We start from the raw sequence: 14,017 nt of genomic DNA, 5'->3' as shown, positions 1-14,017 counted from the left end.
CTATTGAATTGTAGGACTCTTCTAAAAGGATCTGAAAGTATTTGCCTTGCTTAAGAATATTGATGATCTCTTGTGTTCTAATAACCTTTGCCTTTTACCAACTTTTAAGAGTGTTCTGAATGCCAACAGTAAGATATTAATGTCCCCAGCACTCTTGTCATTGAAGTCCCCTGTGGGTGTAGGTTGTGTCTGTGGGCCATCCCAAAAGGGTCTTTTCTGATTCAGAGACTCAGAGTGTACAGTATTGAAGTGTATTTGTGTGTTACTAGTATATTGCTCCATTCTAAATAAGGCTTTATAACAGACTGATAAATAAATAATTGTTTATGCAAGAAACATTGAGTGTAAGAGTTTATTTAAATACCTGTAACTGTGAATCTTTGTGTAACTCCACTACTGCTCACATTTCCCCTCTTGAGATAAGCCTGGCTGCTCAACACGCTTCCGAAATTGTGTGGCACAAGCTTATACCAAAGGTTGGGTTGCCTATACCTGTAGTTGCTTGTAGTGTTCCCAGAGGGTACTGCATTCAAACTTTGCCTAACATCTGTGACAACAAAGATGCTAGTGCCTCTAGCCAAGTGGCAAAAGGAGTATTTTAATTTCCATATCTCTGACATGCATAATATGGCCAAGATCCTCAAAAAAGTGGGCAGTGCAATGGCCCAAGGATGTGCTGCACCATTGCACATCAAATTGCGCCATGCATATTCACAAAGAAATAACAAAAAATGCACTTGGCACACCATATCACAAAATGTTGCGCAAAAGAAACACAAATAATGGTGCAAAAAGGCCACACCCACCGGGATACGCCTGTCTGTAGCACATCTAGCAGAAATGCTCCGAAGTGGAGCAAGAAATGTGACGCTGACCGAAAAACTTGCACTTCATGTCATTTACACATAGAATGAGCACAACTCATCACAGAAACTGGTGCAAATCAGGAAGAAGCCCAGGAAGACCAGCAGGACAACTGAAAGACCTTCCACTTCCATCCAGAACTCCAAAATTACATCCAACAACCCCGAGGGTGGCCAAGAAGGCGCAAAAGGATGCTGTGCACCAAACTCCACCCAGTAATAGCTGGACGTGATGATAGTCTATATGTCAGACCATGAGGCTAATCTATACAACCTGCAAGGGCAACGGGCAGGCATTTCCATAACAAATGTCAATGCAAAAAAGAGGTCAAGTAAAAATGGGGAGACCTGAAGCGGCAAACAAAGGAAAAGCTGACAGAACCAGAACGAGCATGCCAGGGGCATGAGGTGGGCCACCAGCAGATCACACCTGCACCCCAGCAGAAGAGGTAGTGGCAGGCATGATTAACTTACTGGCAGTAGGAGGCATCAGTGGACCTGACACAGCTGCACAAGGTCAAGGTGTGTAAATCAATACCCTGGGTGACGAATCTGAGGATATTTTCCCTTCTCCTCTAGGGGGAGACCTTTCCCATGAGCCCAGGGTAGTGAGTGAACAGTACAATAGTCCCACTGGGGTGGTGCACTGAGGCAAGATCAAATGGGGAAGGAATCCCCTTGTGGGATTGGGGGCGATCATTCCCAGAGAACGCGGAAGGACCCTGCTTCAATACACCTAGCCCCTTCTCCATGATCAAATTCTCCTTCCCACTCTCTTGATAGAGCCAATGTGTTCTGTTGTCAAGTCAGCCACCAATCTTCCTCTGACTCGCAGAAAGAAAAAAACTCACCAACTGCAAGGTAAGGATTGGGTTAATAGTAAGGAGGCGCACAGCACATCACTTCAGCACTAGGGGACAAAGGGGAGGGGAGACTGAAGGTCTTGAAATGGATGGCTGTATTGGGGGAAGGTGTACTGGGGGAATGGAGCAAACCGAAGTAATTATCCATGATGCCATTAAAACCTAAAATAGATTTTCCCTACTGGATAGTTTGTCCATAAACGACAGTAAGAGAGATGCACCCACAGTGGAGCTAGAACCAAAAATCTATGATCATTCTAACCATGAGATTACACCGACACCTACTCTAGGTATTTGTACGAATTGCAACGAAATGAGAGTATCAATCATTAATTTTAGGAAAGGCATACATATTCTTGCAGCCCTGATGCAGTACCTGATAGATTAACCAAAGGGTAATGATGTTAGCAATAAGAATATTCAGACAGGAACAGAGGCCAAGTTGGGATCAAACCCAACATCAACTCAAGTAAATATGCAGAACCATCATGTTAGTAGCAGCAATGTTGGGGAGGTGAACCTTCTACCCCTGTGGGAGGTAAGGAACACAACATAAATGCATCTAAGCCTTGTGATGCAGGGCTGCACTTCTGTAATGGGCGACTGCCAGGAGGCAGGCCTGCATGTCCTACCTACAGACATTTGAGATGTTCTCATATAGACTATATCATCGCTCTCATTACAGACTGGCAATGGGTTATTGATCTACACGTGGAAATAAGAATAGAAAGGGATCATGATACTCTCCACTTAAGATGTGATTTATCATCATATACCCCTACTCTTGCATTCCAGGTTTCTGAAACAACTCCTACTGCGGTGCTTAGTGCAAGCAGACTGCAATGGTCTAAGACTGATATTAAGGAAATCCTATCAAAGATGTATTACCATCTCTTTCCTCTGTTAGAAGTAATTTTACTCAATACTAGCCAAAGGGGAATCCTGGTAGCTTTTTAGAATCAATTGGTAAAACTAGTTAAATGATTTGTTACTATGCCCAGGATCCATCCCAAAACCCTGCCATCTGCAAATAACCTGTGCAGGGAAATTGAAAGAAATCAGCCTCATATTTTAAAACCAAGGTCCACTAGGATGAGCGAAGACATCACCCACAGACATACAAATGGAATAGGATGGTACAAAAGGAGCATCAATCAAAATTGTGGAATGAATTGCAAGATGATGTGGGCTGAAAAAATGTGAAGCTATTCTAGCAGATGCTATGCTCAGGACAAGTTGCAGAGTAGTGTTTCCTAGACCCCAATATCCCTGAAGAAGATTGGTTCAACCATTTTAGTATGCTGTATCAAAAGGAAGCAATGACATTTTCTCCAGTGGGGGAGTAAGTGAAATCGAAGGTCAACACGTATGTGTCACCATGGTAGAGACACACCACAGGCCCTACTGGAGTCCCAGAAAAGGGCAAGGCACCCCTGGTATTATAGCTGTGGATTTATTCTACAGTGAGCCTACAATCTGGGCACCTACACTAAAATGTATTTTTAATGTGATGAACATGAATAAAGCTTTCCTGCATAGCTGAAATTGTGCTATTATAGTGCCAATCTATAAGAAGGAGGATAGCCCAGCAGCAACATGCTCGCCAAGGAAACAAGATGACATGAAGCAACACAGGTTCGAACCCCGGGTCTGCGCTTAGAAACCTCTGGGTATTAAGTGTGTTATAAATGCGCAACTAAGACATATTCCTGTAACAGCGCCTCGATGCCCCCGGGCTGTGCGAGTGCTTTACAAATGCAACTAAATAAATAAATATATACAAAAATAAGAAGGGTAATAAGCGTGAGGTCTCTAATTATAGACTTATCTTGCTACTGGATAGTTCAGTCTGGTTTTACTGTAAGAACTTGATTGGCCATTTGTTAAACTGAATGGAAGATAACCTACTAGCCCACTAGCAAACAGGGTTTAGATCAGATACAAGTTCTCGGGGCCAAGTCTTTAGGCTAAATCTCATAGTTCAGAAATGTGTTATATAGCAGAAACAAAACTGTTATCTTGTTTATATTGACTTGAAGTTGATATTCAATACTGTCGCAAGGTTAAAGTTATTGCACAAACTCTCGAGAATAGGGGTACTCTAGAAAATACTAAGTGCAGTGCATGGTCTATATAGAGGCAATTGTACCGTCGTGCAGTATGGTCAAGGAGGGAAACTTACAAGGAGTTTTCCTGTGTACATCGGGGTAAAATAGGAATGTATAATGGTTCAATTATTATTTTCATTGTTAGTTAATTACATCATTCCACCTGTCAATCATCTTAAAGCAGACACGCTACTGGTAGCAGCAAGAAAGTTGCGATTTTGATGGTTGCAGATGATGCAGTTTTGCAAAACTGCAAAGGGTTTACAAAAACAGCGAAGTACTTTTGACGAGCTCGGCACATATAATGGACTTGTGATTAAAACCACCGAAACTGAATGCCTGCCTTGCTCTACAAAGAAGAAACCTTCCTTAGGACCATGTCCAGTGTGAGTATATTGGCATCCATATTTGTAATACCTTGAGCTGGTCAACACAAGTACAGAAGGGCAAATTAATATTATTGTGCGATGAAGGAGCTGTGTGGTCATTCACCTATCAATGTGGTTGTGGAGCAATAGACTCCGCTCCTGAGACATATAGAAGCAAGGTCACGTCCAATCTGTCTCACTATATGGAATCAAACTGTGGGACATGTGAAACTTTCCTTTACATATCAAGCTGAGATGAGATCTTGTGCTCCCTTGTAAATCTCCCAAACAGTACCCCAGTCGCATCGCTAAAACCCAAAACTTGGCATATGGGGACCAATACTAAGATTGTCGGCTTATTTGATGAGGATCTGGAGCTCTGCATCATTGTTCAATAAGGAAATGGCCATTATTGACTTTATGTCTTGCCCCGGCACTTGTGAAACTTTGTGGCTGAAATTCACCAGGGACACTTCTATTGCTCTTCGGTTAAGACACATCTGGGACAATCCTTGAATTGTGCCGCATCCTTCGAAAGTTAGACTAAAAGAAGAAACTAGGATTTGGATGGTTAGACAAATACCAATCCATAGTAAGACTAGCAGCCTGCGGTGTAGTTACTTGGAATTTGAAAGATAGATGATAGGTCTGGTATCCTATCGAACTAAAGTAGATATCTTTCCCATGAAATGACATTAGGAATCTTGCATATTGATTCATGCCAGGTGTGCAACGATTGCCCATGGTGATAATTAGTGCCCTTATTGGGGGAATGTCTGGGAAAATCGATTGCACATTATTGTCTTTTGTGCCCTTTTTTCCGTGCTAAGAAAGCGATGGGCGTTACCTACTGTAGCACAAATATGGCATTAAGTCATGCAAAGATGATTCCACAAGTGTTTATTGGTTGATGCAGTCAACGTAATTATATGGCACATCCAACTACATATTGAAGGCATGAAAACTTAGAGAAAAAGGTCCCAGGGTCAGTTAATGGTCAAACAACATAATTCATCCCGAGTGGTTTTTAAGATGCAACATTTCTTATAATTTTGAATTTTAATGCTCAATGCTTATTTTATAATATTTTATTTCTGTTAGTTTATATCTTGTAATCTAGGCCTGGTACTCACAACTTTCTGTACACATGAATTGGATTTACTTCCCATTATTATTTGTATAACTTAATTTCATACATTGTACATTTTTGGAAATGTTTACCAATGTCTAATGTTATTGTGGATACACTAAACATAACACATAATTATTTCAACAAGCATTATCGCTTCTAATTCAAATTAGGGAACACCTCCCTTGATCTATATAACATTCTACAACTATTGTGTACACAATATTTTATGCTACAGGGGCATCACCGATTATATTTCAAGGTTGTAATAAAGAATTGGTCTATTCATAGGAACTTGCATTGGCATTTTATACATTATTGCTGAATGGGCAGTTGTACCTAAATATAAACTATTCCACAATCTTAATATGTATCCATCTATAGACTGTCAATTGCTTTAATATCTGAATATCGAATGGACTATATGTGTTATGTTGTGCATTGATGACTATTGATGAAACAAAGTTACTACTACACATTATTATAGACACACAAAATAAGCAACCTCTTACGCGATTTTGTTTCCTCTGCAACAATCTAAAATTGTAATGCAAACCAGCTAGCATCATTTGCTGGCATCAAAGATGGACTACTGTAGATCACTGAATTCCAAGAATGCTTTAGATCCATCAGCTACAGGATCTAGGGGATAATTACAAGACCAGGACCCTCAAGAGAGCCACACATCCCTTGTTGCAAATTAATACGAGGGGGATATTTAAATGGTAATCCAATACACATTAGACCTTCTATAGCACGTCTTCCGAAAAAAACTTTTGAGAATAAATAATGATTCTCATTATTAGTAATTAATTTACCAGATTTGACTTAGCACTCTATCAATGGTTGTATCTATTTCAAATATACTCAGACAGGGTTGCAAGTTATTTTCTTATGTTATATATTGTTTATGGAATAATCTTCCATTAAATGTACACAAAGAAACAAGCCTTCCAATGATGCTTGTAAACACTATTGCTGTCCAAGGGTGGCAGGTAAATACATTCTACTGTCAGATAGTTTACCGGGTGTGAGTTTGAGCCAAACATAAATATGGATTGGATGCATCAATGGGAGTTACCGATTCCATTAACGATGATGGGATGAGATTGTCCTTAGATTTCAGACATGCAATGTTCTGGATACGAAAAAGATTGTCACACAGGTCCTAGAGCTACCAAGCAGGTACCTTTTCACCTATATAGGGTTACGGGAACCAACCCTTTCAATCAATGAACTAGACTTACCATGTACAGGAGGAATTATTTCTGCCTGGATTCGGAAGCTGCATTGATTTCCATAGAAACTCAATCCAGATGGCACGCAACTCGGCAGAGTCGGCAGACTGGACAGAAATGGGAAACCAGACAAGACGCAAAGTAAGTATGAAGGATAGATTATGCCCTGTGGTAGATCAACCAACAAACGAAAGCATAAAACATAGAATCAGTCATTCATATGAAAGAAAACATACATGGACTGGTCTGGGATGGTGTTGTAGAAGGATAAAGGGTAGAGGAGTGTCAGATTTAACTTCTTTCATGAAGATACATATGACAAAATAATTAATCTTTGCAATATCATCTAATGTTTCAATAGATCGAAACATGCCTGGCAGCGCTTAAGGAATCTGAATGACATCTATCAAATGTTGAAACGACACACTACAGATCCACATTATTCATAAAAATATTTTTGATTTATGTGTTCAAACATTCATGTATTCATGTACAGTGGTTATTTATTCATTTTTTGACTTTCCACAGGTGTCACTTTATTACCTGGTATGTTCTATGTATGTCTATAACATTAATGTATTTGTCAACTGATGTATATTTACTTATATTTATTAAAAATAATGTGTTTAATCAAAATAATTGATAGTATTCAAACACACATGCCTTAAGATATATTTGTTTTCCTTAGGGCACCCTCAAAAGTAAGGGTATTCGACATTAGGAGCACATCACATACTAGGGCCATTTGTCCACGGTATTTATGGATTGGGGTACATATGACACAATATTCTAAGTTCGCAAGTATCCCCATATGTTTCAATGGTAAACTTGATAAAATATTTTAAGTTCTCAATAGCCCCCAATGTTTCAATGGATTGAAGGTTAATGTGATAAAATATTTGATATTAACAACATCCACTAATATTTAAATGTTTTGCATGTACATATGAGAACATTTTTGAAGCTCACATTATCCTGTAATGTTATAAAATATTTTACAATTTGCAACATCCTTTAATGTCTCACTGGATTGACGGTACCTATGAAAAAATATTTTACATTCACAAAGTCCTCTTGTGTCTTAATTAGTCCAAATAGTTCTGGAGGCAACTAAGCAGTATTTTTACGAATGGAAATAAGGAGGATATTTTAGTTTTGATTTCCACTATTTAAATGATCTATCTGATTTTCAGATTGAAACGGTGTTCAAATCTTGGCTTTGTCAATTAAAAATATTAAGGGAGATTATACATTTTTTTTTATCAGTAACTCCCGTACTACAGCAGTGGGAACCTGCATTAATGTCCCACTTGATTATACTAATGTGCTGCATGCAGGGGTTACCTGATTAGTTGGTCACAAAAAGTGCAGAAAGCCGATGAGGACTCATTGCTGGTCTTCATTGCTGGAACCCATTTCAACTATTATTTTTGTTGCCTAGTCAATGTAGAATCAATCTTAAACATTGCCTTTCAGGAGGGGAGGGGGATGCATGGCTTGGAGCCCAGACGCGGTGGATGGCTCCATGATTGCTGCTAACCCAAGACCAACAGCTATGCCCTGGATGCCCGTTAATACAGAGTGCTGCACCCCTAAACTGATGCCCACTGCTGAGCGAAGTTTTGCCGAAAGAGAACGATTTGGTTGAGTTCCCAGCACCTGATCGGACCAAGCAGTGAAGTCAAGGTGGCGTCGGCCACTGTGCGGCTCATTTAGACAGATAACTAGAACGAGCGTCCTCACACTCCGAGTACCCCAATCTCCACTGGGGTATTGAGGGCACTTGGGGTAACCCTCAACACCATCCCGCTGCATCTACCACATAGCCTCTATCCAGCCGCATCAGCCGACATTAACAGGGAAGGGCCTTGGAGCTCCATTTCCCCCAGTGGGCCGGTCTGGGAGCCCTCCCTAATCGAATACTCAGTCTGGACACCCACATGACGGCGGCCACTTAGTGCGTGCTCTCCGAGAGGATCACTTCCCCATTCTGAACCAGAGTCATTCTCGCCATGACCCTTCCTGGATCCTTGGGAGAGTGAGACCTCATACAGAGCTGGTGAAAGCTCCTCATTGGTGAGTCACCAGTCGAACAACGGGCTGCAGTGGATGACCGACCCTCCAAAACTGTCCTGGGCCTTTTAAATTCACCAGCATTTCAGGACAAGAATTCTTCCTTCCGGCCTCCCAGTGTCCTCTCGCAGGAATTAAGTACTCAGCAAATGTCTCCTAAAGCCTCACACCACAATGGCAAAAGAAATAAAGGGGTCCAAACAATCAGACATAGCATCCCTATTACAAAATACAACTGAGCAGCTGAAAAAAGGTGAGCAGGTGGAGGTTATGGTGCATGCCACTGACTCCCTGACAAGTAACCACCCCTCCCTGGGAGCCGCCACAAAGCGCGACCTGCAGGTCCTACCTGGGGAGATGAATAAAGAACATCATAAAGGAACGACAGAACGTCTGCAAAAAAATCCCTGCCTCGGACAAACGGGTGGAAGAGGTGGAGGAGAGAATGTACTATGTGAACAAGGTTACGAGCTCAGTGAATGTTCTAATAGGGTGGGAGGAATGGTAGGAGAACGCAGAAAACCGTTCATGAAGAAAAAACATCTGACTGCCTGGTATTGCAGCAGCTATTTCCCATGAAGACCTAACAGAGTTTGTAAGAGACTTCTTGTGCTTCGTGCTGGCCCTCTGAAATGATGTGGATATGGAACTGGACAGGGTTCACCCAACTCATTCAAGGGACCTGCAGAATAGCCCCCCGACGGACGTACCGGTCGGAATTCATTTTTACACGACAAAGGAACGCATTATGAAGGCGGCGAGGGATTCACCAAGACTGCAATTTGGGACACTTTTATCCCCCTATATCAAGATCTGGCAACTGCCACCTTGGTAAAATGAAGAGCATGCGATCCATGATTGAATGGCTCTGGGAAAAAAGAATCTAACATAAATGGGGGATTTCCACAGATCTACGCTTTACTGAAGGAGGTCAAGAACTGGAAAATTGCATCAATGAAGGAAGCCGAATGTCGGCTGAATCCTGAAGCGTTTGAGGAAGAGTCTCAGTCCATGGGGGGAGTGAGTGGGGCCCGGCCCTCTGGGGCTCCTATGACCTGGTCAAGAGCAGGCAAGCAGAGGAGCCCTAGGGGTCCCAACCACAGTGATGAAAAGGGTGACCCCAGGTGACTGGAGATGTTAGACAATGTTTTCTTTATTGTCAGCTTACAAATTGGGCTCTCCTTTTTGGTGGAGCAGGAATCCCTGGTTCGATAATCCACGCTGGGGCTGCACTGTTGACTAAGTATGTCCTGGACGGGGTGGAAAATGTGAGGCCTGGTTGTTGGTCTCTAGTTAGAGGCCCAGAGAGTGAGTTTCATTTCTCTCGAACAAGTTTGGTGGGTGGGGGGCAGGGAAGGGGAAGGGACATTTGTGGGAAGAAAAGGTTATGGGAATTTCAAATCTCTTTACGGTCAAAGGAACAAGAAATCGCAGCAGGTTAGCTCTTATGCCTTGGGTGGTATGCATTGAACAGGTTAGGATTTTGGCTCTTCAGTAACACTGCTCACTATAGACTTTCGAATGTGGAGGATGTGAGGGAATGGCGTACGAACACCTGGAACATTCAGGGCTTGAACTCTCCAGCTAAAAAGGAATGGGGTGATGCGAAGACTGGGGGAATGATCTGCTGATATAGTCTGCTTACAGGAGACATGCTTATTAGCGAAGGATGAAGGGTGCATATGGCATAAAAGATATCCGAAGAAAGTTGTTGCCACTTGCGGGGAGATAAAAAGCGCAGTGGTGCTGTTACTAAGCAGGGAGATGCCACTTAAAGTTAAAAGGTATTTGTATCTCACACCGTCACCAACGGAATCGGTCCCCAGGCGCTCAGGCCGATCTGCAAGCGAGAAGGGTTAGTAAGGTGAAGAGGGAGTACGATAGTGAGAGAGGTGGTGTTCTGTTGGCAGCTTCAATTTGGTATACAGCGTGCGCTGAGCTTTGATGCGAGTATCTGATCGTTGTCAGTCCTCGTGTGCTGTTGGTTCAGTTTATGTGCTGTTTGTTGTTGCGGTGTTGTGAAGTGTGTGCAGCTTGCTGTGCAAGAGATGGTTGTGTGAGTTTTTGTGCGAGTTCAGTATGCAGAGATTTTGAGTGTTTTGGTTAGTGGGTTATAGGTCTTGCAGCTTATCTTCGCAGTGTGGCTAAATGCCTAGAATTTTGATAATCATGTATGGTGGGGGAGAGGCCCAGGTCTCACAATACACTACATTTCACCATACAATAGAGAAGGGTGTAGGCCACACCTAGATATTAGCATCCTGCAAAGTCATGAAGATGCCTAGGTTTCATAATACATTACTTTTTACAATATAGTGGTCAAAGATGGAGGCTATACATAGATGTGAGCATCCTGCATAGTGGGAGAAAGGTTCAGGTTACACAATAGGTAGGTTTCAATCTATAATAGACAGAGAAGGAGGCTACACCTAGATTTGAGCGTCTTGTGGAGTGGGAGAGAGGCCTAGGTATCCTAATACCTTACGTTTCACCATACAATAGACAAAGGGGGAGACTATACCTAGATCTGAGAGTTCTTTGGAGTAGGTGTGACGCAGGCTAATGTTCACAATTCTAGCCAAATATAGCACTTGCTATCATTCACAAGTCTATATAGATACGATGCAAGGCAACATTTACAGTCCTGTCTAGATGCGATGCAGGTCAGTGATCATAAATTCTATGCAGTGTGGCCATTGTTATCACTCACTGTTCCATTAGGGTCCGGCGTGTGCTAATGTTCACAACTCTATCCAGGCATAGCACTTGTTAACATTCACAGTTCTCTCTGGATGCGACGCAGGCTAATGTTTAAATTCTCAGTGTGGCGTTTGCTAACATTCACAATTCTGGCTAAGTTTGGCATTTGCTAACATTCACAGTTCTATCCAAGTGTGGCATTTGCTATCATCCTTCGATCTATCCGAATGTGGCGCTTGCTAACATTCACAATTCTAAGTGTGCCATTTGCTATCATTAAAAGTTCTATCTAAGTGTGGCATTAGCCATCATTCACAGTTCTACCTAATGTGGCATTTGCTAACATCCACAGATCTATCCAAATGTGGCACCTGCTTAGATTCACAATTCTATTTAAGTGTGGCATTTGCTATCATTCACAGTTATGTTCTTAGGTAAGGTGATGTAGAGTGGCGGGGCTTTCCGGAGCAGAGTGATTGCTCCACACCCCACCCATGCCCCACTTACTTGCTGCTGGTTGACAGCTGGCCACTGCCTTCACTGGCTTCCCCTGCTGACACCTGCAGGCATGATATGGAGCCGCCTCAGTTGGAGCCGCCCTTTCCCTGGGGACCTTAGCCAAAGGGGCTGCACAGGCAGAGGGCTGCCCTGTGGAGGTCAGTCAAGACCAAGTTTTCCACCAACCAGGGCCAGGGCCAGGGGGCGGGCTGCGAGGCGGGAGGCCGGGAATCAAGGAAGTGGGAGCGGGGAAGGGGTCTGGGTTTTAGTGGGTGCAAAATTGGGTGGGGAATGGAAAAAGAAACGCAAGATGCACTTCACGGAGCCCAGGAGGGTCTCTTTCCTGCTTACACTCGCCGGCTTTGCCCAGATCTAGATGGCGAGCAGGGAGTTGTGCCGTGCTATGGCACCAAACAAACAGGTGAATACTCGGCAATCAGGGCCGGCGGGATTGGCTGGGAGCCCAGGAATCAAGGAAGTGGGAGCGGGTAAGGGGTCCGGGTTTTAGTGGACGTGAAATGGGGCTGGGAAATGGAAAAAAAATAAGAAATCTCTGTCAAAAGTTATCCCCAGGGTAGATATGTGTTGGTTAGGGGGAAGATGTTTGGAAGACCTTATACCCTCATTTCGATTTATGGGCCTAATAGTGATCAAGGGCTTTTTCTAAAATCAATCACCCCACAACTGGTTTTGCGAAGGTCAGGTAATGATCAGGGGGGATTTTAACTTAATGCCTAACCCAAACACTGACAAAACCTTCCCTCCTACTAGAGCGGATTATAGGAATGCAGTGGATTTGGCCAGGTTTCTATGGGATCTGGGAATTGTGGATGTATGGAGATTGCCAAAAAAAAGGGATGATCCATTATACTTTCTATTCACATGTCCATAGGGGTCTCTCATGGATAGACTTGCTACTCATGTCAGGCCAATTATTCCCCTGCCTGGAAGCGGTGTATATAACACTGTCAGGGTCATTCATGGAATTAATGTGCGCTGAAAAGGGGAGCGCAACCGTGAAAATCGCAGCGCACGTAGCCGTTTGTCGATTCATGGAATGTGCTGCACGTGTTTTCCTCGGGATGTGCGCCAAATCCGCGGGTGGCACACACGGGTGCACACGTCACTAAACGCTGTGCGCAACGCGTACAGCGAATGCGCACAACATGTAGCGCACACAACAAAAGGGGACGGAACACAGGGCGGAACACGCAGAATGGGGAACAACACGAGAAAATGTGGGCATTACGGGGGAAGTACCGCAGTTAAATCCTCGCAACGCCCACACGCTAACAACACGTATTCATGGAATCGAACAGGGGAAACCCGCGCGCCACAAATGACGCGCTAATCCGGAAACACGTACGCCAGCAGGAAACAGGCGTAAGCGGCCCGCCAACATAAAAGTGCGCGCAAAGAACAAACAAGCTCATGCGCTACGATGAATATACCGTTCCTCGCAGCAGTGGTCGTGGGACACCACAGGAGGAGGAGGAGGAGGAGGATAGCCAGGCCCTACATTTATTTACCCAGGACCAGCCTTTTTGGGATGCCCGATGACCAGGTCTATGGGAGGTATAGGTTTCCACCGCAAATAATCCTAGAACTGGTTGCTGAATGGGAGGATGGCCTCACATCACCCACCCTGTGCTCCCAAGCACCGAGTCCCTTGGAAAAGGTGCTCAATGTACTGCATTTCTTGGCTACTGGGTCATTTCAGCAGACAAGTGCCATAGTTGGGGGTGTCTCGCAGGCCACGCAATCACGCTGCCTACACCAGGTGTTGGCGATCATGACTGCATGCCCCTCAGTCCGCAGGCACATATACATGCCCAGAACACCTGCAGAAAGGCAGGCCGTGGTGCAGGACTTTTACGGGGTGGCACACTTCCCCAAAGTGCTAGGTGTCATTGATTGCACCCATGTGGCTCTACGTCCTCCCAGGGCCACTGAGCACATCTATCGAAACCGCAAGCACTGGCATTCCATCAAGGTGCAGGTTGTATGCGATGCCAAGGGAATCATCACCTCAGTATATCCCAACTATCCGGGGTCCAGCCATGATAGTTTTATATTTAGAATGTCACCCCTAAACCGGGACCTGGAAGCTGGGAGGCATGGCGACACATGGCTCATTGGTGAGTACAAATGCCTCTGCACATACATGCATGCATGTC

At 43.7% G+C, this 14,017-nt stretch overlaps 1 protein-coding gene across 9 annotated transcripts in view; it reads right to left on the bottom strand.

Moving 5' to 3' along the window:
• The window catches only part of LOC138583059 (uncharacterized), a 433,873-nt gene that overhangs the window by 249,626 nt on the left and 170,230 nt on the right, over positions 1 to 14,017 (bottom strand). For all 9 annotated transcript variants that reach the window (XM_069654971.1, XM_069654972.1, XM_069654966.1 and 6 more), the window contains one exon: positions 6,579 to 6,676. In XM_069654971.1, coding sequence (XP_069511072.1) covers positions 6,579 to 6,676 — 98 coding nt within the window. The remainder of the gene's footprint in view (positions 1 to 6,578; positions 6,677 to 14,017) is intronic.

This window comes from Ambystoma mexicanum, chromosome 3q (assembly GCF_040938575.1).
Source record: "Ambystoma mexicanum isolate Mex_15411 chromosome 3q, UKY_AmexF1_1, whole genome shotgun sequence".
NCBI lineage: Eukaryota > Metazoa > Chordata > Amphibia > Caudata > Ambystomatidae > Ambystoma > Ambystoma mexicanum.
This window is presented reverse-complemented; position numbering and strand designations above follow the sequence as displayed.